At 38.8% G+C, this 25941-nt stretch overlaps 4 protein-coding genes across 8 annotated transcripts in view; 3 read left to right on the top strand and 1 right to left on the bottom strand.

Annotated features, from left to right (window-relative positions):
- Window positions 1-320: 320 nt before the first annotated feature.
- Window positions 321-3586, top strand: LOC138199458 (retinol dehydrogenase 12). The gene is made up of 7 exons (XM_069151555.1): window positions 321-334; window positions 767-882; window positions 1255-1410; window positions 1518-1622; window positions 1884-2093; window positions 2619-2811; window positions 3307-3586. The coding sequence occupies exons 1-7, from the start codon at window positions 321-323 to the stop codon at window positions 3407-3409; spliced, it is 897 nt and encodes a 298-aa protein (XP_069007656.1). The 3' UTR covers window positions 3410-3586.
- A 1793-nt stretch (window positions 3587-5379) lies between these two features.
- Window positions 5380-10546, top strand: LOC138199459 (retinol dehydrogenase 12). Its single transcript, XM_069151556.1, has 6 exons — window positions 5380-5485; window positions 7574-7729; window positions 7922-8026; window positions 9301-9510; window positions 10051-10243; window positions 10444-10546. The coding sequence occupies exons 1-6, from the start codon at window positions 5416-5418 to the stop codon at window positions 10544-10546; spliced, it is 837 nt and encodes a 278-aa protein (XP_069007657.1). The 5' UTR covers window positions 5380-5415.
- A 4675-nt stretch (window positions 10547-15221) lies between these two features.
- Window positions 15222-17481, top strand: sec61g (SEC61 translocon subunit gamma). Its single transcript, XM_069151564.1, has 4 exons — window positions 15222-15330; window positions 15748-15851; window positions 15974-16076; window positions 17310-17481. The coding sequence occupies exons 2-4, from the start codon at window positions 15758-15760 to the stop codon at window positions 17317-17319; spliced, it is 207 nt and encodes a 68-aa protein (XP_069007665.1). The 5' UTR covers window positions 15222-15330; window positions 15748-15757; the 3' UTR covers window positions 17320-17481.
- The window catches only part of tpk1 (thiamin pyrophosphokinase 1), a 70182-nt gene continuing 61334 nt past the window's right edge, over window positions 17094-25941 (bottom strand). For 4 of the 5 annotated variants that reach the window (XM_069151558.1, XM_069151560.1, XM_069151559.1 and 1 more), the window contains exon 9: window positions 17094-18257. In XM_069151558.1, coding sequence (XP_069007659.1) covers window positions 18112-18257 — 146 coding nt within the window. In that variant the 3' untranslated portion in view covers window positions 17094-18111. The remainder of the gene's footprint in view (window positions 18258-25941) is intronic. The other variant, XM_069151563.1, reaches the window with a different exon arrangement.

The following is a 25941-nucleotide window of genomic DNA, read 5'->3' on the forward strand; positions in this document are numbered from 1 at the left end:
ACACAGTATAAACAGTATGTAAACTGTGCAAGTGTAAATATACAAAGCATTCTATTAATTACATTCATGTCATGTGATTGCTCATCAGGAACTCAATTTGAAACTCTGCCTTTATTGATTAGTTACAATCAGTGACTTTCAACAGAAGAGCGTTTATGTCTGAGAAGGACTTCCCAATGCTCTCGAAGCTGTTGAAAGGACATTCTGTGCCTTCCTCTCTGCCTCATCTCTGGACCTCTGTCTTGAAACAACTTTGCTGTAAGAAGGAGCCACTGACATTTTAAGAGGGACATTCCAATTTTATGTCACCAACTCCAGAAATGCAAACAGTCAGGTAAGAATCTAAGAAAAAAAAAATAGCATCGTCTCTTTTGAGACATGATTTTTTTTTTTTTTTTTTTTTTTTTGTAATACAGTGTTGTTTCAGTAGTCTGTGTAGAATTCAAAAACACATTTATTTTATTTTCCCTGCTTCGAGTATCAGCTGGGTGGAAATTGTTGCAAAGTCTGAAGGTAGACATAAAATGTCAAATTAGCTGTCAAGTCAATTCAAACCCTGTGACCTTTAATTTTTTTTTTTATATATATACAATGGCTGTTGTTTCTGGCGTTCACTGTTTTGCCTTTGGTGGTGTACCTCACACACCTTGTAATTTAGTTTAAACAAACGTATCACACAAGCAATAGTTCTTCTTTTAAAGTTCTTTTTTTTCTGTTTAAAGTAAATCATGGTGTCAATCTTTAAACCTCTGACCTGCTTCCTCAGGTCTTTGTTCGTTCCCAAGTGGTCTTCAGATGTGCGTCTGGATGGAAAGACCGCTATAGTGACCGGGGGCAACACCGGAATAGGCAAAGAAACAGCTAAAGACCTGGCTGGCAGAGGTAAGTAAACAGAGCTGCACATTTAAAGAGGAACAAATGAAGGCCGTGATGACTTTTATTCTCTCTACTACTGTGATCGTATGCTTTCTTGCTTTTTGACTTGACTGAGTGAGGAAAATGGATCAAACTTAGCAAGCTCATGCAAGGATAGCAAATATAATGAAGTGAATGAAATGAAGCTCATAAGCACAAGTAGCAATATTGGTTTGTTCAAAGACAGCCAAAAACATTGAAAACTGAGCTTAATGTCACGTCAACTGACACAATGATAAATGTTTAAACATAAATTCAACAGGATGTTATCTCGTTCACATCTCAACGTGCATATACATGAAAACACACTCGCTATTAAGAGGAATTAATCTCCCCCAGGTGCCCGTGTGATTCTGGCATGCAGAGACATGGTGAAAGGAGAACAAGCTGCCGGTGACATCCTCAGGGAAATGATGGGAGCCAAGGTAGTCGCCAGGCAACTTGATCTGGCTGACACCAAATCGATATGCCTGTTCGCTGAGAATATCTACAACAGTGGGTGGCACACACATACACATACATGTAAACTCCAGAATACAGTATGCCTTTTTTTTGGGGTGCGGGGGGATTTTAATACAAGTAACAAATGTGCTGTTTTCCAGCGGAGAAAGCCCTTCACTACCTGATCAACAATGCAGGCGTGGCTATGTGCCCCTATGCCAAGACAGTGGATGGATATGAGATGCAGTTTGGAGTCAACCACTTGGGTAGGAGTTAAAAAGCAGGTTTAAAAGCTTGTTTTGTTAATCCTAGGTATGTTGTAATGAATTCTGGGGAGGTACTCGTAGATCAGCATTTAAAAAAAAAAATTTTTTTTTGGTCTCTCTGCTCTAATGCCTTAATGGATGGCCAGTAAATATATCTCTAAAACTTATTTTAAAGTTTCTTTAAAAAAAAAAAAAAAATGACTTTGTTCCTCTTGTGTCTTATTTTCTCTTGCTCTAATCTCTTTATCTTTCTCTCCTCAGGTCATTTCTTCTTGACTTTCCTGCTGCTCGACTTGCTGAAGCACTCGGCCCCATCCCGGATCATCAACGTGTCCTCGGGAGCTCACGCCATGGGCAAGATCCAGTTTGAGGACCTAGGCGGGGAGAAGGACTACCACCCTATCAGGGCCTATGCACAGAGCAAGCTGGCCAATGTGCTGTTCACCAGAGAGCTGGCCAAAAGGACTGAGGGTAGGGTGTGTGTCTGGGACACAAGATTATGCACCATGTACGTTTGTGTTTATGTCTCTCTATGTGCCTCTCTGTCTCTTTCCTTGTGCATACAAAATTGATCTGTATCTCTTGCCAGTGTGAGAGTCTCATGCCTCAACCACAACCACTGAGGGCCTGGAAACAGAGCAAAGAGAAACATGTTTGCAGAAAACACAGTGGTCTTTAAGTGTAAATCATCGCTCCCACAATCACAACTCTTATTTCCAATCTATTCATTTCAAAACTAGGAATGAAGCCTTTTTTTTTTTTTTTTTTTTTTTCTTTTTCTATCATGTCACAAACTACGCATTGATTACAAACATATAACTTTTATAGTGGCATGATCTTTTACTGCCCTGGATTATGTAATCATTATTTGATCAAATGTAATAATGGGTTTTCTTAATTTCAGGTTAAACTATAAACGAGTAATTCAATGTGAGAATGAGGCATCTAAATCCACCCACCTGAAAGATGGCACCTAATTCACACCTTTCCCTCCAGTTCTAGGTGTGATGGCTTACTCAATTGACCCTGGCATGGTGAACACTGAGATTACGAGGCATTTCAGGCGCCCTCTTGTGGGCTTAATCAAGAATTTAGGTTTCCTGCTCAAGACACCAGCCGAGGGAGCCTACACCATCATCCACTGCACCGTCACTCCTGAGAACCAGCTGCTCACTGGAGGATACTACAAGTCAGTTTTTAATGCTAAAGCAACAAAACTATTACTTTTAATATAAATGAGAAAACCAAGCACCCTTATGAAATAAAAGCAGACACCAAGGTCACGCGATCTCTCCACACAAATTTAGACCAAGAGGTTGTTGTTTCTTTGATAGTATGTAATTGTCATTAACAAAGTCACAACATTAATAGCATGTCCTGCATGCTGAGGCCCTGTGGGTGGTGCAGTAAACCTCAGCAGGACAATCAGAACCATTATCCACCACCAAAAGTATTTTTCAAACTTGGCAGATGCAAAAATATGTCAACCACCTTTTTGACAACTGAGTCTAAATGCAATCTCATAAGCCACACACTGAAAGTTACTCCATTCCCATCACAATGGAGGAGGATTATAAATATAAATATAGAACCGCACTTTAAAACGTAAATACATTTAAAATGCACAGACAAGTAATGTTTCCTCATTTATCCTTTACTCTCCCTTTCTTCCCTTTCCTTACAGGGACTGTGCCAGTGCCTACAGCACCAGGGCAGGGCAGGATGATGGCACCGCCCTGAAGCTGTGGGCTGTGAGCTGCCACCTGCTCAGCATTCGTTGGAGATAAACTGCTGTGCAGCAATATTCAGTGATAGCCTTTACACATTATGCTGAAGCTTCCTAGTTTTACTGAACGTTATGCATCGGATGGATATAAATTGAGCAAGTAGACAAAATAGGATACCAATACAGGCTTAATCTGTTTATTGTGATGAAGTTTGATTTGTAAATCTGAAGGGTTTTAAGTGGGTAAAAGATATGCAAGTAGCTGCTTCTAATAAAAAATATCGTTGATACTCTAAACTACTGACTGTGCTTGTGTGTTCTGCTGTGAATAAGCAGGCATGAAAAATAACATGACAGCATGCCTCAACAGTCAGCTCAACTGTCAGGAGGAAAAAAAGCCACTGCACATGACACTTTATCTCAAAATGACTGAAATGGATAAATCACCTGGTATGGTGACTAAAACGGGTGACACATTGTTGTGCTTCATTTGTTTTGCTTCAAATTTGGTATAATTGCAGTTCAGAGTTTTTTAAATCAGGTTCAATAACATCAGTGGTTACTGACTCATTGATGAAGGGCTGCTTTCAAATTTTGATTAGTAGGAAGTAAAACTTTTCGTTTTTGCTGGTACTTTTCAAGTCACTCCTTGGCCTGGTGATGGAAACAAGGAGATCTCTGTATTTCAAAATTCAACCAAGTGTCCCTCGACCATAGAGCCTAAGGATGTTCATTTTGGCCTTACAGTTGTGGAGTTATGACTGATTGAACTTGCGCAGGTTTTTTTTTTTTTAGAAGGAAATTCAAAGTATAGCTTAGGACTGAATTAAAAGTCGTTAACCCACTAAATTAATTATTATTATTTTTTACAGATAACAAGTTCTTGTCATCTGAGACAGATACTGATGCTTACAGTTTTCATATAATTTCAGAAATCCTCATGACTGCGCTTAAGCATTGGCGGCTTGGAACAGTTTGACTTGTGACGATCTCAAGTGGCTGAGATGATTAAACGACAGCATAACAAATCTAACAATGCTGCTTCGACAGCTAGTTAGATTGATGGAGATTGTTTATTTGTGATGTCACGTACTGCAGCGGTGAATTATGGATAATGATTTTCACTGGATACAAAATGCATGAAATGTCGTGGCACTCCCTCTCGAGTAAGCACAGTCTTTAACTCGAGTTTCTCCGAGATCAGGAGTGAGCAGGAGATCCGCCTATTCCCGAGCCTGTAAACTTGTAAATCAATTATGTGTCAGCTCCCACCTAATTGGCCCAGCGGTGATAGGCTCTGTGAAACACCCCGGGGTAGGGAGAGGTGACAAGCACGAAATCCATCCACTGGAGAACTGTGCTGGTGAACACCGAAGGAGGTACTTTGTTTATTTCTGTGCTCAGCGGTCCTGCGGTGGACACCTGTTGCTCCTGAGGAAGAATGGACTGGAGGTAGGACGAAATAAAAGATTAAAAGAGAAAAGATCAGGTGGCTGCCTCTGCTAACAATAGGAATGTGACAAATTTTAAGAAGATTATACTACACGCTGCCACCAGCTTTGGCACTGTGATCAGACTAGTTTAGAAAATGTAGCTTTTTGCCTCGACCCTTGTTGTTTTATCAATATTTGGAAGTGAAATGCTTTTAAAATGAAGCCTTCTGTGTGTTTTTAGTCCATCAAATCTGTTTAAATGAGTTTGAAAATGCCATTCCATGTTTGCAGGAAAACAGACTGCTGGCATCTTGCAGTCAAGTAATCAGTCAGCATAAATACAATAGATGGATAGATGCGCTCAAAGAGGTTGAGAGGTTACTCAAAATATAGGGTAAATGTATTCACCAATGAAAATATTTTTCTGTGAAAATGATCCAGATCATTTTGTGTACATGTGATTTTTCTTTTATCACATTACTAAATAGACCACAGATCATTAACAGCATTACCTGGATAAAATAAATCTTATTAAGAAGGGTAATGCTATTTTCCCTCACTGCTGCTTTCCTTATGTGTGTTGCTCAGGCATGCATGCTGTGTTGGCTGGTCATCTGAGGAGAGGATAGATGGGATGACAGTCCTTATCACCGGAGCGAACTCTGGTATTGGCAAAGAAGCGGCCAGGGACCTTGCAAGAAGAGGTGCTGTCCAGCTATGTGTCTGTCTCCATCTGCAGCCGTCTATTTCTGGACCCGCTGTATTGATGAACTGTGATTTCCATATTCCTTCTCTTTAAAGCACTTCGTGGGTGATTGAAAGCTATAAAGCACAATCTAAGTGTTTTAAGTGGGAATATTATGCTGTATGAAGGGATTTCATGTCCTCAGCATACCTTAACTTTTTATGTCTCCAAGGCTAATGATAGACAGGAAAGAGTTTTGATGTTACGTTCAATGAAATGAGCACCTTTCTGAACAATTCACCAGTCCAAGTGAAAGACAAATGTTAGTGATGGAAGACAGATGAGGCGTCAAGTGGACAGAGGGCGCATTGTGAGGGTCCGCTCGCCTCTCGAGCCAGACGGGCAACAAAGAGAGATGGGAGGGTGCATCTAGCAGCCATGCGTACACACACGTGCACACTCACACACACACACACACACACACACACACACACACACACACACACACACACACACAGTGACTAATATGAAAACTGATTCTGCATACATGATTCAGTTTGTTCATTCATATGCACTTGAAAGGCACAGCTTGGCGTAGTATACACCTCCCTCTTTTTAAAAACAACCCAACCACTGTGCATTTAAGTGAGTGCATGTGTATTTGTTGCATGCATGTGCCCATGCTTAAGAAATTGTTTTAATTTTGTAAATGTATGCTAACCAATTTTTTTATTTATTCTTTTATTTTCTGGTAAAATAAAACAAATATAGAACGAGAGAAATGAAAAGTAAATGATCACTACCTGAATCAGATAATGACACTGTGGTTCTTGCTTGTGGAGAATTCACTGTCAAATGCCGGTATCATCTTTCAGTAAATGAGATTATGTAATAATGTGATGACAATATGATTAGATTTGCTCGGATTCGTAACAGGAAGTGATTCCTGAAGGCACTGCATCCTACCCAGGAAGAGCAAACCGAATCTATACCTTTTGAATTGCTTATTTGACTTTATTTTTGCACATACGACTAGAATCCTCTGCTGGATTTAACTTGACACAGGATGCAGACACAGTATCTTACTGTTTGGATACTATTTTATTGAATTGAGTGAACTTCTGTGGAACTATGGGAACAATTGGGTTTTCCCACAAAGGAACCAGCAGGACAGAAACAAAGACACTTTGATGGGAAACAGACGCTATGCTCCAACTGATTAATGGCGCTCGTCTTCCATAATTGCACAGCAGCTATTGTGTGTGTGTGTGTGTGTGTGTGTGTGTGTGTGTGTGTGTGTGTGTGTGTGTGTGTGTGTGTGTGTGCGTGCGTGTGTGTGGTGCTGGTGGGGTGTGTGTAGGGGGGAACTTGTCTCTCTATATTTCAGTTTGTGTGGGTGTGCATGCATGTTAGTGTGTGCATACGGGTGCGAGAGAGGGTGTGTGCATGTGTCCTCAAAGCCCCTTTCAGTGCTCATTAAAGAGAATGTGGTAATCTGCGTCAGGAGCAAATGAGAATGACAGTTGAGAGGGTCTTGTGTTCATGAGAGTGGAGCAGTTGGCTTAATGAGATGCTGCGTGAGAGCTTTGAAAACATTTAGAGGATGATCAAAAGCATTGCGAGAAATTTAAATACGTCACTCCTAATGTGACATTAGTAAGCTTTGTATGCCTGCAAATGAGCAAAGCTATTATAGTTCTGAGTTTTGAAACTTTAAATAATTAGAGCCTCCCATGTCTGTAATATTTGCTATAATATATCACTGTTTAAGTTTATATTCAGCCATTACAGGAATATGGTTTAATTGCTGTGTACATTGCTGTCATAGGTTGTGTAAGCTCATTTGCAGGTCAAAGAAAAAAAAGGCTCGGCCAAACCAAGATGTGTGTTCATAGTGCAATGAGAGTTCACATAGTGCATTTTCTACACTTGCTTATTCATACCTTGGAACACAAGGGGGATGAAGCCCATCCTGGAAAGCAAACATAAATACTTAAAAGATTAAAAGAGAAAAGAGTGGAAAACTTGGAGGAAAGTGAAGTGCAGTGGGGTGCTGTGACACTGTCATGTCGCCAGCTTGTGATTGTGATTGTCGGTATTTTATTAGGTGCTCGCATCATCATGGCGTGCAGAGACATGGAGAGGGCGGAGGAGTCAAGGACGGAAATTTTGGAAGAGACAGGAAATGAGAATTTGGTCATCAAGAAACTGGATCTGTCTGATACCAAGTCCATCAAAGCCTTTGCTGAAGTCATCAACAAAGGTAAGCAGCATTTCCGGTCAAGAGCAAACTGTACATTCCTTCTTCATCTGTGAGGTCGACATTTCAAATTTCATCCGAGTATGAGGTCGCTTCACTCCATGGTGACTCTGTTACCACTGATGTGTGCATGTGGGATCATGTGAGACATAAAAGCAGAATATAAATGCAGTCCTTTATGTATGTTCTTTTCAGAGGAAAAGCAAGTGAATATCCTGATTAACAATGCTGGAATAATGATGTGTCCCTACTCCAAGACCGTTGATGGGTTTGAAATGCAGTTAGGAGTCAATCATTTGGGTAAGTTCACCGAGATTTCGTATTTTTTTTTAGGGGTATGTGTGTTTTTTATTTTACTCCCTGGATCTGAATTATATGTTCATGTACATTTTTGTTAGGCCTAAAATACAGTGATGTGGAGAAGCCAGATAAATAAAAGAGTGACTTTTATTTGAACTGCCCGGTTTTGGTAATTGATTTGACATGAACAGCTGACATTCATACAGTATCATTTCATGGAGATTTAATAGTAAGATTACTAATAGCATTAACGCCTGTACAACCAATCTGGCTGACAGTTGCTGTTAAGCTGTCAGTGTTTCCTCTGTATTGGACCATGCCTTCCTTCCAGTTGATGTTTTCTTCTGTGGTATTTTTGTCACAGGCTGACAGAGAACACTGTGCTCGAACACGGTGACCCACAAACATAACCACTCACAGACATTCACATACTCTATAGTCATACATACATGCACTTCACAAGCATCCGTTATATGTGCGCACATACGTTAAATAAGCAGGAGCTAAATTTAGGTCAAGAGTAAAACAAGAAATGGAGAACAATAGTAGGAAAAGCAAAAAACAGCATGACTCACTGGTGCGCGTGTTCCTTCAAATTTTACTGGCTAAACTTGGAACAGAGTGTGAATCTGGCTTTAGCTCTTTGCACTTTTACATTAGATGTGGCAAAGTATTTCTTCTTAGGCTCCTCCTCTTCATGATGTTTTTGGTGGAGGGGATGATGATGATTGTGGCACTTCAAGTTAATGATGTTTAAATCATCCAGTCATACCATTTAATCATACAGTGGGCTTTTTAAACTGATTAATTGAGTAATCGAAGGAGAGAAAGAGAATCTGTTGCTCTTTCGATAATCAGTTTAATTATTTTTGTCATTTTTAAGCAGAAATGGTGAAAAAGGCCGAACACTCCCTGATTCTATCTTCTGAAATTAGATTTTATACTATTGTTGTCATTGCAAACTGAATATTTGAACATTTGTTTGAAGAAAACAAGACATCTGAAGCTGTTTATCCCTTACCTTTGATATTTCATCGTATAAATTCATCAAAAATATAATACGCAGGTTCCTAATAGTGAAACAACCATTAGTTGAAGCCATTGAAATGTGGAATTCTTGATGAATTTTCCGCCCCTACCTACAAAATGCACCCAACCTGACTGTAAAAATCCATGATATTGTGGTGTATTTACTTTTTTTTTTACAATATATTTGATTGGACATTTGTTTTGGTGAGACGATAGACTGAAAATTGTTTCATGACTCTTCTCAGGTCACTTCCTGTTGACTTACCTGCTGATAGACCTCATCAAGCGTTCGGCTCCGGCCCGCATCATCGCGGTGTCATCGGTGGCCCACACCTGGGCTACGATTCAACTGGATGACATTAACAGTGACAGGACTTACGACGACATGAAGGCCTACGGACAAAGCAAACTAGCCAATGTCCTTTTTGTTCACTTACTAGCCAAACGGTTAAAAGGTGAGATCAAGTTCTCAAGAAATTAGTGCAAGAGCACACATCACAAGGGGTGACAGAAAGAAAAGGAAAAAAAGAAACAGATTAGCCATCATTCCATTTTTACTTTAGAACAGACTGACATCGAGAGGTCCAAACTTATCATTATTTGCACAGTAGATAGCTTGCATAGTTTTCTTTTCATTGCTTCATGGTTAAGAACTGAAGAAAGTTATTTTACAGTCACAGTTGATTCCATAGATCTGAATTATACTCTGGCTACCAAAACTCAATCCATTATGATTTGAAACAAACAATAAGAGGTTATGTTAAAAAAAATAACTGATTTATTAAAAACAAAAACAAAATTCTGTCACTGATACAGTTGCTGTTTAAAAAAGAAGAAAAGGAAAAGGAAAAATATATCTAAACTTTGTTCAAAACCAATGACAGAATATGCATAACAGAAAAAACATCTGATCATACTTGTTTTCATGTGCTAATTCAGTGCTTCTGTAGGTGTCTATGTAAGTGACTGTGTACGTGCCTGTGCATGTGCTGCAGGTACAGGGGTGAGCGTGTTCTCTCTGCACCCGGGGGTAGTGCGATCTGACCTGTTTAGGTACCAGAACCCGTGGTTCCACAACGGGCTCAAGATAGTCTGGATGTTCACCAAAACAGCAGTGGAGGGAGCACAAACCACCATCTACTGTGCTGTGGAGCCAGGCCTGGAGAGCCTGAGTGGACGGTACTTCAGGTACACGCAATATTTCAACCAACAGCTGCTTCCGCAAGAGCACTTTTAGTGCCGTCTTCATACTGCTCAGTAATTCTACCTGCTAAGTAACAAAAGGGTGCACCGTATGTAGCTGAAGGTTTACACTTTCTACCCTCATTTAACAATCGCACAAATGCAGCAGGCTCTGTAATGGCCATTTTCTGTCTCTGTGTGTTCAGTGACTGTGGCCCTGCAAGGTCCTCAAGGCGGGCTACTGATGATGACATGGCCCAGAAAATGTGGGATATCAGCTGCAACCTACTTGGCATCACCTGGCAATGAACAACAGCAAATTAACTGTGCAGTGAGAGACATTTTATTAATTAATTATCAAAAACGAATTTTATGCTTTAGTTGAATAATATTATCGAAAACTGTATGATGATTATCCCTGTTGAAATGTTTTTGTTAGAATGAAGTGACAGTCACATTGTTTTCAGTGCTTTTTTGTAGAATTTGGAAGATTTTTCTGTCTTTTTCATGTACTTTTACTAACTGATGAGGGCATTCTTGATTAGGTCAGTTCTGTTTTTAAGAATTCTGCTCTATCTTGTGAAGACATTGGCCTGAGGTGCAAGGTCGTTTGCAAATTAGTATGGCAGTAGGATTATTTTTAGCATTGATTTGGCTCCAAACTCCCTCTCAAAGTTATTTTTCAAAGTAACATTTAAATGAAATACATTATCAGGGCATACATATTACATTTGAAGATTATATCACTTAGATGACATTTATATAAAGTTGATCCTGTTAAAGTTTTTTCCCATAAGTCCCAGCAAGCATGATTCCCTTACTTTTTATTACTTAAAGTACCACAATGTATATTAACTGATCAGTAAAATAATGAGAATGTTTTTCATTGAATTGTATCCATTGATATGGGTTGTATCACACAAACTGCAGTTTCAGATTTGTTTTTCTTTTAACTGAAGAAGGATAAATCCTCAGTAACGTGGCTGTATTGAGTAATATATTGCAACTATATCATGGTGGTTGTAATCATTACAGTGTTACAATGTGTAAGCATGTTAAAGTTTAAACAATTCATCTGAGAAAGGAAATATATGAAAAAATTAAACCTGTTACATATTATAAACTTGTACTTGTTTGTGACCTACAGACAAGGTACTGTCTGTACTATATTAGCCCTAATTGTATTCCGGTAATATGGAGGTTTTTTCAACCTGTCAGGTTGACTTTTTTAGATGCAATAACATGTAACACTGAGATGAGTTAAAAACTAAGATTAGGTATGCTTGGTGTGACAATAATGAGAAAAATGAGGGACTTAAAGTATTTGCGAGTGCCACCCAAACAAATTAATTCATTTTGTAACTCACTCCATGGCTGATTTAATAAATTCACAAACGTGAAACCTAAAAATAAAACTCTGCTGATGGAATTTGTAACACCATATTTCAAAAAAACATTATAATAAAGTATTACGAAAAAGAAAGATTAAAAGAAAACTTTTTTGTAAATATATGTTAATCTAAATCACGAGGGAGTATTTACTTCCTAAGGAATGTGGCATGAGAAGGAGCAACAGCTACGGGAGTCTGTGACTAAAGATCTGTCTGAACTGTGTGCGCAATATATACATTCTTGTGAAAGAATGAGGACATACAATGGAAACTAGAGGGGGTATACTTGAACACAGCCACAAGGAAAATGATTGTTTTCTATTCAATTCTCTATGGAGTGGCCACAGAAACAAAAATGTTTAAAATCGTGACAAATGCTAAATCGTGGGCACGGTTTACTATGTTGTGCCCACGAGATAAATTTATATAGAGATAAACAGCTCAGCATTACAGGCTCTCTCCTCTCAGCATGAATGCACTGCACCTGCTTCAACTGTCAGATGACCAGCTATAAAGTTGATAGCATCCTCAAACTTAACATATTACCAATGATATAATCCACAAGCTCTCAATATCATCGTTAATTGCCTTTTACTACCAATAATCCTTGGTTGCATTACAGATGTCCTTAGTTAACGTTGTTCGAGTTGAGTTGTAGTGAGCCTAGCTATCACAGCCAATCTGGCGAATTGATTCATTATTTAGAGTCACCAGTAAAGCAAATACAGACACTATACTACTGTATGTATAAATATACAGTGAATAAACGATTGCTATTGTCATAGCAAAAGACATTTTCTCATGACGTTGATATTATTGACATAGATGTAAGGGTGTTTTCTCACTATACTGTACTATAAATTTCTTTCTGAATTTTGGACAACATGCTGTGCTGTCACATTTTTATCCTTTTTGGACCACATGCTAATCTACGACATTTTTATGATATTTTGGACCACATACTACACTATGAAGTTTTTCTGACAATTTGGACCACATGCTATACTATGACATTTCTGACCGCATACAATACTGACATTTTTATGATATTTTTGACCACATACTATGCTTTGAAATTTTTATGACTTTTGGGACCACATGCTATACTATGACATGTTTATGATATTTTGGAGCGTATATAATACTATGACATTTTTATGATATTTTGGAGCGTATATAATACTAGGATATTTTTATGATATTTTGGACCACATGCAAGACTATGACATTTGTATTATATTATGGAACACATGCATACACTGCATACAAAACCAGTGACATTTTTATGATATTTTTGACCATATTCAATACTATGACATTTTTGGGGCATTTTGGACCACATGCTATTCTATGATGTTTTTATTATATTTTTGAAAACATACTATACTGTGTCATTTTTATGATATTTTGGACCACATGATATAGTATCAAATGTTTTGGTAATTTTGGATCACCTACTATAATATGACTTTTTTATGATATTTGTGACCACATGCCTTCTATGCAATTTTTCTGACAGTTTGGACTGCATGTGATACCCTGACATTTTGTTATTTTGAACCACATTTGTAAGATAATATTAAATTTGTAAGATATTTTGGACAACCGCCTATAGCATGCAATTTTTTTTTTAATATTTTCAAATTTTATGATATTTTGGAGAACTTACTATACTATAAAATTGTGTTGTACATTTTGGACGACATACTGAAAGTTTTTTTTGACAATTAGGACAACATACTCTACATGACATTTTGTACGACTCACTATGCTATGACATTTTTTGGACATTCCTTTACTATGCCATTTTTATGACGTTTCGGACGACATACTGAACCCTTATTTTCTCCTGATGGAGTGCCATCGGTGTGCGAATGTGCTGTGTAAAAGCACTTCGAGGTCGTAAGGTGATAAAGTACAGAAATTTTACCTTCAAAAAAGTCCAAATTTGTCTAAAGTATGTCATCGAAAAATGTAAAAAAAAAAAGTGAATACTATAGTATGTCCTCCAAAATGTGAAAAAAGTCAGACTATAGCATCTCGTCTAAAATATGGAAAAAAAAAAAAGTCATACTGTAGCATGTCCTCCAAAATATGATTAAAAAAAAGTAAATATGTCGTCCGAAATATGGAAAGAAAGTCACACTATAGCATGTCATCCAGAATATGACAAAAAAGTCATACTATAGCTTATTGTCCTAAATATGATTTAAAAAAAAGTCACACTATATTATGTCGTCCAAAATATGGAAAAAAAAGTCATACTATAGCATGTCGTCCAAAATTTGATTTAAAAGTCACAATACAGTATGTTTCAAAATGTGATAATGTCGTGATTTGTCGTGATGTGATTATGTCGTTCAAAATTAGACCGAAAAGTCATACTATAGCATGTCGTCCAAAATTTTATAAAAAAAAGTCATAGTATGGTACGTCGTCCAAAATGTGAATTTTTTTTTTTTTTTATAAAAAAAAATCATAGTATTGCATATGGTCCAAAATATCATAACAATTTCATAGAATAACATTTGGTCCAAAATACGATAAAAATTAAATGTTATAGTTATTGGTCCAAAATATCATGAAAATGTAGTTAGTACAGTATGAGTTCCAAAGTATCATAAAAATGTCCCAGTATAGCATTTGGTCCCAAAGTGTCATACAAATGTCATATTATAGCACGTGGAGAAAAATAACATTAGAATGTCAATTTATTGTAGGCTAAAAAATATGAAGGTGCATGGAGTTGTTAACATCCAGAAACAATAATGTACTTGTAAATCAAGTAGTTTCAATCATTTTCCAAGTCTTTAAAAACACCAGGTGTTAAGGTGTTGCCCTATTTTGTAAAACATGTTGGAATAAATTACCGCAAAGCGAGTTCATTTCGTTAGCCTGCAGCGTCCCTTATAGCAGGGGTGTCAAACTTATTTTAGTTAAGGGGCCACATACTGCCCACTTTGATCTCAAGTGGGCCAGACCAGTAAAATCATAGCATAATAACGCATACATAACGACAATATTTCTCTTTGTTTAAATCATTGGTGAAGTTTTTTGTATGATAAACCCTGTTTTAAGGTCTTTCTACAATAAACTAGAAACATAAAGACCAAAAACTCAGACATCAGCCCACTGTTTATCTGCCCCGGCTCTCCTCTGCAGATTCCCTCGCTTCGCGACGCGTTTGACGTCAAACGCGTCGCGAAGTGAGCAGCGAGCGCGGCCGCCTGTGGCACCGAGCGCTTCTTCCTCCGGAGCAGACGTGGCATTTACGCTGTTTTTCAAGCAATTACTGGATCGATTTAAAAAAAAAATAATAATAGAAAAAAAAATAACAAAACGTTTGTACTCATAAACCTCCATATTCTCATAGAAATACAATTTATGTCTTTCTGTAACTTTCACACTTAGCAAAGTCATCCGGCGGGCCGAGCTGGGCCCCCTGGTGGGCCGGATCCGGCCCGCTTGCCGTATGTTTGACACCCCTGCTATAGTCAACACTGCGGCTGCATGAAAACCTCCAACCTGTAGGTGGTAGTGTCGGACATCCGACAAGCTCAAATGAAAAGGGAAACAATACACTACGCATGCGCTGTTAAAGTCTACGTCAGCTCTTTTCTCTTTTCTACGAGGCACAAGCCCGAGTTAAAGCTACGTGGCTCTCGCTCCTCCGACCGTCTTCTCCTCCCAACACAGAAATAGGTAAGTTAAAACCCCCCTATTCTTATATAAACACCGTTTTAAATGTCCTGCTGGAAAATGTAACTCGCCAGTTATTGTGAGGACGTTGATCTTATTTGTTCTACTTTGTTGGGCTTCAAGCTATCGTAACCTAAGGTCGACGTTATAGTTGGGCTAAAGATTTCACGTTCTTCTAATACTTCTAATAATGTCTTCCAATGGAAAAGGCACATTTATTTCGATATATATATGTATATATATATATATATAGGTTAACATTTTATGGAAAAAGGAAAAACTCCCCGTTAGACTATCGAGTGTAAAGTTACGGGAGCCGCGAAGGATTGACGTCAACGTCAGCATTGAAAGTCGTCCAAGTGTCGCTCCTCATATCGTTTGTCTCCGTGTCTCCGTGTCTTCGTGTCTCCGTGTCTCCAGACTAGACACCATGGATCAGGTCATGCAGTTCGTCGAGCCCAGCCGACAATTCGTCAAAGACTCCATAAGGCTTGTAAAGAGGTGCACAAAACCCGACAGGAAAGGTGGGTCGTCCGTCGCGGCATCAAATCTCAAGATAATCCTGCTGACACTTCTCGAAACGAACAAGATTGTATTCACGAATCGAGTTTGCGGTGTTTCTGACGTGTTTTCTGCCCTGATTCAGAATTCCAGAAGATCGCCATGGCCACAGCCATTGGGTTTGCCATCATGGGGTTCATTGGTTTCTTTGTCAAGCTCATCCACATCCCCATCAACAACATCATTGTGTGAGTACATCCTTTACGTGGTAAAGAAAGAAGCTTCATGCTGTCTGTTATTTCATTTTTTTTTCTTGATGATAAATAATTGAAGATTCTGTATTGTGTCTTTACTCTGTGTGGAGAAGCTCCAGAGATCAATTTCATACCAGTTGTCGATATCGGAGAACTTTTTAGACGGGGTCGTTTCTAATTGTTGATGGAATTAGTTCAGCTTTATTTACATGGTGCCAAATCAAAGCACAAGTAGGAATGGGTGATCTGTCATTATTTAATCATCTTATGAGATATGAGACGAGATATTGTCTTAAATTTTGGATATTTTAATATCTTGATGGAGCGTAATTGTGTTCTTTCCTGGTTTAAAAAGGCTCCGTAAGTTCTAGCTGTCCTTTTTTTTAATATAGTCATTAATAATATCTTACAAATATTTTGTGAAGGCACCAATAGTCCTCTCTACATTATCAATATCGAGTTACTTGGTGAAATTTATTTTTTGATATTAGATTTTGTCCATATCGCCCAGCCTTGAGCGTAACTCGTCTCAGAGCTCTTAACAAAACGAGGTTCTTACAACATCATACGTAATTATAATCACTGACTCTGACACGTTTCCGGTTCATCTGCATTTAACATTATCTTCATTGAAAGCATGTAATTATCAGTCAAATTTGCTATGCAGAAATGAATTGATTGGTTCTGTCGTCTCTTTTTTTTTCTTCTTTCTCTCTTTTGTTGAATAGTGTCCGGAGAAGCCTTGATATTTTTAAGGACCCTTTTGTCTTGATTGTCTTTGTCCTAATTTAATAATGAAAATGCACTGCAACATGACCTCAACATGGCAGTGGTTATTGACCAACGAACAATAACATGATCACAACCTCCCTTTTTTTTTTTTAAAACTTCCTATAGTTTCTCTTGAGACAAATGTACATTTTATTAAAGAAATGATAAAATAGCACAAAGTCGAGTTATTTCAGTCACTTTTGTGACGCAAAGATGAGAAAAAAAAAAAAAAAACATCACTGGCAATACTGGTGATTTTATTTGTGTGCACAACAGAAAAAAACTGTTCAGGTTGCTTTTATAGTCAGTCAAAATAGAAGTTGCAAAATGTTTGCAGTGGTGCTGTTGCAAATTAGAGAGTGTCTTTCTTAAATAGTGATTAGCTTTGTCAAACTAAATGTTACATTTAGACTTTTCCTGCTGCTAACACTGCTTTTCTTGTTTTTTCCCTTCTAGTGGCGGTTAAATCCTCCTCAACCAAAAACACAAACGGCAACATCTGGGGACGGGAGACGGTGGTGCAACGTGTTATTGGGCTCGTGCGATTGGGGACTGAAGGGATGGCGTTTTTACATTCTGTGCTCAACATTTCTATTTCGCTGTGTAAATAAAACAAAATGGAAAGCCACAGACTGATTTTTTTTTTTTTCCCCTGTCTGCTCAAACAGCCTCCTTATCACTACAGCACGTGTGAAACAGGTTGACTTTCACCCTTTGACTTTCAGAAGTACAAGAATAAACTCATCAAAAGGCACATTTACTTAGCGGATATTTGCAAATGGCTACAGAGGTCACTGATGTCGAAGGCACATACTGGAAGCTGCAATAGAAAGCAGATGCCTGCACAGATGTACAGGGGGATGTCCCGTGTAAGGCAGGTTTAAAATGTTTAAATGGTTCATTTTGTATTTAACACTATTAAGAAAAATCTCCAGGCAAGAATACAGTAAAAAAAAAAAAAAATACTATAGCGCCTATAGAATCATATCTGTCAACAACATAAGTTGGTAGTAATTTGACATCAATATCCTTTCCTGTCCTTTCCTGTTCTACTTGAGCTGACCAGTCTTTGTAATTACATCTCATAACACAAATAAAAACACTTCAGTGAACATTTTGGCTGTGTATGATAGTGCTGCCAGCTCGTGCTCCTTATCTACTGTGTGCTGTAAATAAAAATTAAAAAAAAAAAAAAAAAAAATCGAGTGACTATGCTGTAGTAGCTCTGACCAGCCAAGAGGAAGGATATCTTCAATATTCATTCCCCATTTTTGTGGATGCCCATGCTCCAAAGCAGAGGCTGGTCTGTGGTCACAGTCACTGCCTTCCTGGGGTTTCCGGGGGCAATGGGCTCGTAGGTGTTGGAGGTGCTCACCAGCTTACCGAATTGTAGGATCTGGTTATCTGGAAAGGAGACGGATACAATGATTACACACAGTAGTAATGGTGATGCTGCACTTGATAACTACTTTAAACAGTCTAGGTACATTATTCAATCAGGAAAAGTGGCTAATTCTTATCCTGCTCATTGACTTTTGTGCTTTCTGGTGTTTTGACTATTCATAATGTGTCTGCGTGTCAAAACCTTGTTTAAGAAGATGTGGTCTGGAGGAGCTTGTGTCCCTGGATAACCAGGGCAAGTAGGCCCACATGACTCCATTGTGTGTGAGCAAAGAATTTTTTTGGACTTAGCTAAGTAGTCTGAGGCCACACAGGGTTTACAGCCAAACCCGCAGAGGCTCACAATGCCTATTACGCTGAGGCCACTGAGAAAACTCCCACTTTGTGGTTAAAGTGCTTACGAATCCTCTCAAAGAGAAGCCAGTGAGAAGAACAGTGACCACTGAGGTGTACAAGTCACATACGGCTTTTTGTTCGGCCTTCATTTGTAGAAACAAGCAGTGAGTTGAGCTGCTCTGGGAAACACTCTTTACAAATGAAAAGTTTTAAAAGAAGGATTCAGATTCAGTTAAGATACAGTTTTACGTGCATTTCGATCGGAGGCTATAAATGTCACACTCGATGTTTTCAGTTTTAAGATCTGCTTTATAGCCTAAACCGCGGTTATCTTTTCATTTCACGTGTGACTTTTTGGTGAGATCTCCAAACTAAACACAAAAAAGAAGAGGTGCTACTTTTGGTAACAGAACATTCAGGGCCACGTACAATGCTGAACATAGGACTGTCGAGGTTTCAAAAGTTGAACTGAAGACATCTGACCAACACTGCCCTCAAGTGGTCGAACTGGGAAACTCAGATGTGTGGTACCCCAGCTCATCCACAGACAGATCCTGCCATCTGCTGGTTACCTACTGGAACATAGGACGTCTATTTTGAAGAATCTTTGCTGCGCAAAAGCTCGAGCCACAATTCAGCCTCTCCACACTGGCTCCCAACAAGTTTTTTTTTTTTTTTAAATACATTTTAATATATTATTGATTGCTTTTAAGGTTCTTCTTGGCCTCACTTCTTACTATTTTTCGGCTTTATATATTTCTCACCTCTGGGCGCCGTAAGAGCCGGTACATATTTTGAGACCCTGAGGTGGGCAGAGGTTTTTTATCTGTTCCAGAGGTCTGGAGTGTTTGCAGTCAGGGCTTCAAGACTTCGGAACAGCCTGCCTGAGGAAATCAGGTCAGCAGAGTCATGACTGCTTTTAAATCTCTTTTTCTTTGATGGGAGAGCCATTGCTGAGTTTACATAGGTTTGTAAGTTTTTAAAAAAAAATATATATTATTGGTTTTATCCGTTTTAAAATCTTATGATTTTCTGATTTGTACATTTTAATTTGCTGACCTATGTGAAGAACTTTGCAGTAATATTGTTTAAAAAGTGAATATAGTATAAATAAAGATGAATTATTATCAGTATCATTACCATGTAAAGCTGGGAATGATGATGATTTTTAAACTATTTTTATTATTATCATTATTATGATGATTATTGTTAATATTATTATTATCAACAATATTATTCTTATTGAAAGCCGGCCATGATGATGATTAACATTACTATTATTATTAATATTTATTAAAGCTGGGGATGACAATAATAATAATAATAATAATTACTATTATAGTTATTATTATTATTAGTGGTAGTATTATTAGTATGCGCAGTATTCCCACAAGATAATCTGTGGTGAAGCAGCATGAGACTGTGTGAGTATCTGAGAGGAAACAATCAAGTCATTGGCCAACAATTTACTGGGTTGTGATATGCTTGAATGATGAAGTTATTATCTTTAACCACATAGGTAAAAGGACCAAACATACAAACCAATGGATATAAGTCATCTATATGTAAATCATTACACTGTCTGTGAAGAATTTAGTCATGCAAAAATAATGAATCTCTAAGGAACATAAATCACTGACCATGCCTGAACAGGCCCAAACGGCAGAGATGAGTATTTGCATGTCACTTCTCCCACAAACAGTTACGTTTACTTCCGCAGCATTAGCTCCGAACAACCAGAGCTGACAAGCACCCTGAGAATGGAGCTGTTGGAACGTGTCTGCTATGAAAAGGGCCAACTCACCACAGCAGCTTTACACCTGGGGCTTTGTGTCATTTCTTCACTTTTATCTATCACTATGTTCTGAGCATCTGCAGCAAATTAAATAGGAAATGAATCTCTGACCTACGGGTCAGCAAATCTGCAAACATTCTGCTTCGACTGTGTACACGCCGTCTTGGCTTCTGGTTCTGATTCCAGAGAGATTTTCTCAAATCTGCTTATGTCTCAGCACTTTCATAAACCAACACTCAGCAGCTTTACTCAATCTTCAACTGACTTTTTTCAAACCATCTTGATCTAATTATCTGCTTTTCCTGTTTGGTGTCAGGGGGCCATGAGCAGTATTTGAAAGTGAGTTGGACGATTAGTGCTCTGAGTACCGGCTGGAACCGGGGGGGGGGGCTTTATTTCTACTGGTCACTAAGTTCGACCCCATTCAAGGCTCTATTTTACTATGGAAACAACCACCATCTGCTCCTCTAAAAACACTGCCTTGACCAATGACGCTGAAAACGTTTCACACGTTACAGAGTAACGTTACTCTGTAACTTTTTACACGTTACGTTATCAGCAAACATTATAGTGTCACACTTGTGAAAACACATGTGGAGATGGGTGTTACTCTCAATCTAAAGTCTTAGTGGCCTGCCATCGCGTACTGCTGATCACCTGTGATTTTTAATATGCACGACTGAGTAAACTCGGAATGGTGAGAAAAATAAACATCCAGTGACCAAACAGATGTTCTGGTGACAGAAATGCCTTGTTGCTAAAAGATGGCAGAGGAGAATGGCCGGAGTGGTTGGAGCAGTATGGTCTGATAAACCTTGATTTCTGCTGAGGCTGCAGATTGAGCTCAGAATTTGGCATCAACAGCAACCATCCATGAATCCAACTGCGGCTGGTAGTTTCATGGTGTGGGGAATGTTTTTTTGGCACCATATCACCAATAAATCATGGTTTGAATGCTACAGCCTGCCTGAGTATTGCTGCTAACCATGTGCATCCCTTTATGGCCACAATTTACCCGTTGCTTAATGGCTACTTCCAGCATGATGAGGCACTATGTCAGTAAGCAAATCACCTCCCAAGCTACCATCTGAATCCTACAGAGCACCTTTGGGATGCGGTGGAACGGCAGCAGACAAATCTGCAGAAATGATGTGATGCCGTCATGCCAACACGAAGCAGAAGCTCAAAAGAGTGTTTGTGGAATCTGCGCCACCAAAAATTTAGCAAAGGGAGGCTCCACTGCTTACTTGCTGAGTTAGAATGTAATTTCCCACGGGTCAAAACAAGAACGAGAAGGTGTACACAGGTGGGTGCAGTACAGCACTGCATCCTCAAACAACATTTGAAGTATTTGTATTTGCAGAACAGAGCATAGTTTAAATGTATGAAAGTTGCAGGAGATGTACATAATCATGCAAGACAAAATAATATGCATTCAGTTTGTAGAAATATTAGTATGTTGTGTTTCTTCTATGCACAGTTTTGATTAATTGAATCATATTTAAAAAGCATTACTCGAGGAAACCTACAATTTTTCTGAATCGCTAAAGCACTAAACCCCGTTTTCTAAACCAAACACTCGGTAGCGTGAACCCATTTATTGAATCACGCACTCTCTTGGCAAAACCATAAACAATTTTCACTGAGTTAGACACAATTTGCAGATCTCACTGACTCTTTTGGCAAAACTGTAAACACATTCTCACTCACTAAAACACATTTTTCACTGTGATGCACTTGTGGTGCACAATAGTGACCACAGGCAGCAACAGTTAAAAACACAATTGAAGCACAAGTGTCAGAGCTTAAACACAACAATTCAAAACTGTTCACACTTTTTGCAAAAAACAATATAAGTCAGTTCTGAGTGCACAGGTTGTTCATATCAACAATAGATAGAAGGACAGAGGAAGAGTAGGAGGTGGAGGAAGAGGGGGAGGTCTATCACTGTTTGTACGGTACTACATTCATGTTTTCATAACTGCACATTCACTTTTTGTAGAATTTATAAGATTGCCATGTGAGGGTGGAAGGACTCCTGTGTTCTCCCAACAATAAGATGACCTTAGAGTTGACAAGGTCCTTCAAAACAACTCCATTAGGCTGTGTGAAATACAACAGTTACTTTATTGAAATTTGAAGGGAATGAGTAAGTCTTTGCATCATTGCTCGTGACCTCCAACGGAACATCTGATTTATATTTTATCTTTGTTCTTTTCCACAACATCATTTTTTTACTGTACAAATATTCTGAATCTGCTGAATTATGAAATGTTTTCTTTCTCTTTTTTAATTCAAAATGCATTTACTGTATTGTGAACAAAACTATTTTCTGGAGCTGCATGCCAGGAACATTGTGTTTTCCATTTTACGATGCAGTGTGTAACGACTGCTGCGTGGTGTTTTAATTTTGACTGTCTTGGAACATGATCTGACAACATAGTTTGGTTTTGAGCGCAGACGAAACTGTTTTGAGGCAAAAAGATGGGTTTTGCCAGAAGACTCAGAGGTTTTGTTGATGTAGTTTGGAAATTGGGTTTTGTGCTTACAGTTTTGAGAAAAGGATGGAAGGTTAAAAAAAACAAAAAGTTTTAGCTATTGTGAAAAACTGTTAATTAATTATTAGGCTCCATTTCTGGGAATATTTAAAGTCCTAGAAAATGTAGTGGTTAGAAAACTATGGTGCCATTAATGATAGTGCAAAATATATTTACATAGGCTGAATACATTTTGATCAACTCTTACAACTGTCATACAGATTTTATACAGGAGGTCATTTTTATTCTCTTGTGAGGACTAAAGAGAGAAGTTAGTCATCCAACCTAATTCAACAAACGCTGCACCTGAACTATCAGGCGGCACATTTGCACACGAGTAAACCAAACCAACGCCTTGTGTTGTTTCGGCATACTCTTAAGAGGTACAAAATGTTAAGAGCGTTAGAGCTGTATGAATATGCAAACATATTTGTGGTGCAATCACATCACACAGGGGTGAAAATGAACACAAAAGAACAAAGGCGGGAGAGAATGAAGCGAATCATTTGTCCACAGGCGCCTGCACGCACATCAAACAGGGACAAAGAGAAATCCTATTCTGCTTCAAAGACTGCCAAACAAGCATGGTATTAGAAGCAGCTCGACTCAGAGAGGGGAGGGAAATAAGTTGCGTATGTGAAGTTGGGGTTCCTTAATAATTGAGTGAGCACATAGCCACAGTCACTAAGCTATGGGTGTACAGGAATAACATCTGACTGTGTTTAAGTGCTGGCTTGAAGTGTTCTCTCCGCAGGATAAAGTGTTTGCACTCCGTTCTTACCAGCAAAGCCATGAGCTACAAAAACAGAGACAAGTCAGTGTTTTGTGCTACAAGTGAGTGAGCATGTACACTTTTACGGCTCTCTTTGGGAGGGTCAGAACATCCTGTAGAAGAAGAGATCAACAAGGACTTCTTGTGAGAACTTGTAAAAATCAGCTTCCAGTTAGTTATGAGCAACTAAATGAACATCCAATCTGTCTTTTTTCAAATTCATTTTCAGGTGCAACAGATGTCTACATTTGTTTTTTCTCTGTCCTGTTATCACTGGGCTTATTCTGAAAAGATTTATGTCACATGAATTTAGCAAAATTATAATCAACTTACAATTATTCTTAAGAAAAAAAAAAAGAAAAAAAGCAGGATGTTTCCTCCAAAACTTTAAAATCCCTTACAGAAAAAAACAACAACACAATTTCACGTACAAAATCTTACATGTGATCGTGCCCATGGTAAACGTAGTTTTGGAACATTTTCACAGTGTGGTGTGTGAAGCCCAGCTAGATTCCCATGTGGAAACGTGAGCACATATTATCCCCGTGTTACCGTATGTTGCAACGTGGGGTAAACGTGCCGTGCCATACACGTGATCACATGTAAAAAACATGGGAAGCTCGTGTTTTTTTCTGTAAGGGTTGGATTGTGGTTATTTAGTCAACATTATATAAGATACATAAAAAGGTTTGAATGGCAGAATTCAGGGCCTTTAAGGTATTTGTGTAAAGTTTAGAATAGGGTTACAAAAACTATTCGCAGGAAATTATAGTAAAGCTAAAACCAGCTTCCGAGAAGATACAAGTTGACGAGTGTGCCAAAAAACATTCGGTTCCCCAGCAGGCTGCCAATATAACGTATCATAAGACTGCTACCTCAGCACACTGCGGTTAAATTACAACCAGAGAGGAGACTACATGACAAAATGTTTTCAGGGGTAAATAGTGATGGCAGGTGTAATTAACAAAACCACCACTGGAGGAAGCAGAGCACTACAACAGGAAGCATGAGGAGCCGTTCTCAACAGGATGGCGCCTGCATTTACTAACACACATTATCTCCGTCTGTCTCTCACACACACATATCCGTTCACAAACCTGCAGCACACACACTCACAGACACACCCACGCATGCGCAAACTTATACGAGCACAAGAGGCTTTCAGATGGCTTCATTAGTAATGCCCTCCTCAGAGCTGATATCGATCAATAACGGGCCCCGTAGCAGAGGGGACCGAAATGAGCGTCGCACCCTCTAGTGATAACAATGGAGATGTTTGCTGCCTGTAATTGCATTTCCAGCGCCGCAGCCGAAAGGGCCCGTCAGCTGTAAGTAGACCGTATTTACACAACAAATTACCCAGGAGAGAGGGTGGTCAGGCAGAGGAGAGGAGAGACTCGCAGACACTCACGCTGCAGTGGACAGGTAGAGAAGAGAATTATGGTTATTTGGGGCTATTTTTTTGAAATAGAGGGAAAGAGGACTGTTGCTGGTCTATTTTTGCCTCTCTATGGTTCTTTTTTTTTGTAAGCAAGCTCTCAGAAGAGGTGTTAAAGGTGCCGCATAAAGCATTTCTAAAGATAAACAGAACACAAATGATTTGTAAACGGTCAAGGTAATGGGTCTGCATCTAAAGTTAACATTAAACTTTGTTTGTCAATACAATTAAAAGAAGAAGAGGTGATGCTTTACGTCATTTGTATACCCTTACGGAAAAACGACATGAATTTCACATTTCACAACATGTTCATGCTGTAATGTGTGAAGCCCACGTTGATTCCCATGTGAAAACTTTTCCACATGTTTCTCCGTGTTGTCATATGTTGCAACATGTAGTAAACATGTGTCATACATCATGCGATCACATGGGTCCACTGTGGAAAGAATGGAAAACTCGTTTCTGTCAGGGTGGCACTTGTTAAAACTGATTTCTAACTTTCACTAATCCCCTCCCACTGTCACGTAATTCAGGAGAATCTCAATTTGAGTGAACGGATAGAAAATGTTATTGACGAGCTCGGGAACAGAAAAGAAGCATGAAGGGGGGTGAGACTCTTTGGAGATTAGACCCCACGGTGACGTTATCAGATTTAAAGGGGCCAATGCGTAGTACATGAACCCCCCCCCCCCCCCCCCCCCCCTTATATAACCTTACACAATTGTAGCGCAAAACCCAACAATTCATCAGTTCCCACATGAGCAAGCTGAAGGAAAAAAAAAAAAAAAAAATCCCTTTTGACAGGAAGT

This window comes from Embiotoca jacksoni, unplaced genomic scaffold (assembly GCF_022577435.1).
Source record: "Embiotoca jacksoni isolate LCO1_2020_lvr unplaced genomic scaffold, fEmbJac1.0.p SCAF_17, whole genome shotgun sequence".
Taxonomy (NCBI): Eukaryota; Metazoa; Chordata; class Actinopteri; family Embiotocidae; genus Embiotoca; species Embiotoca jacksoni.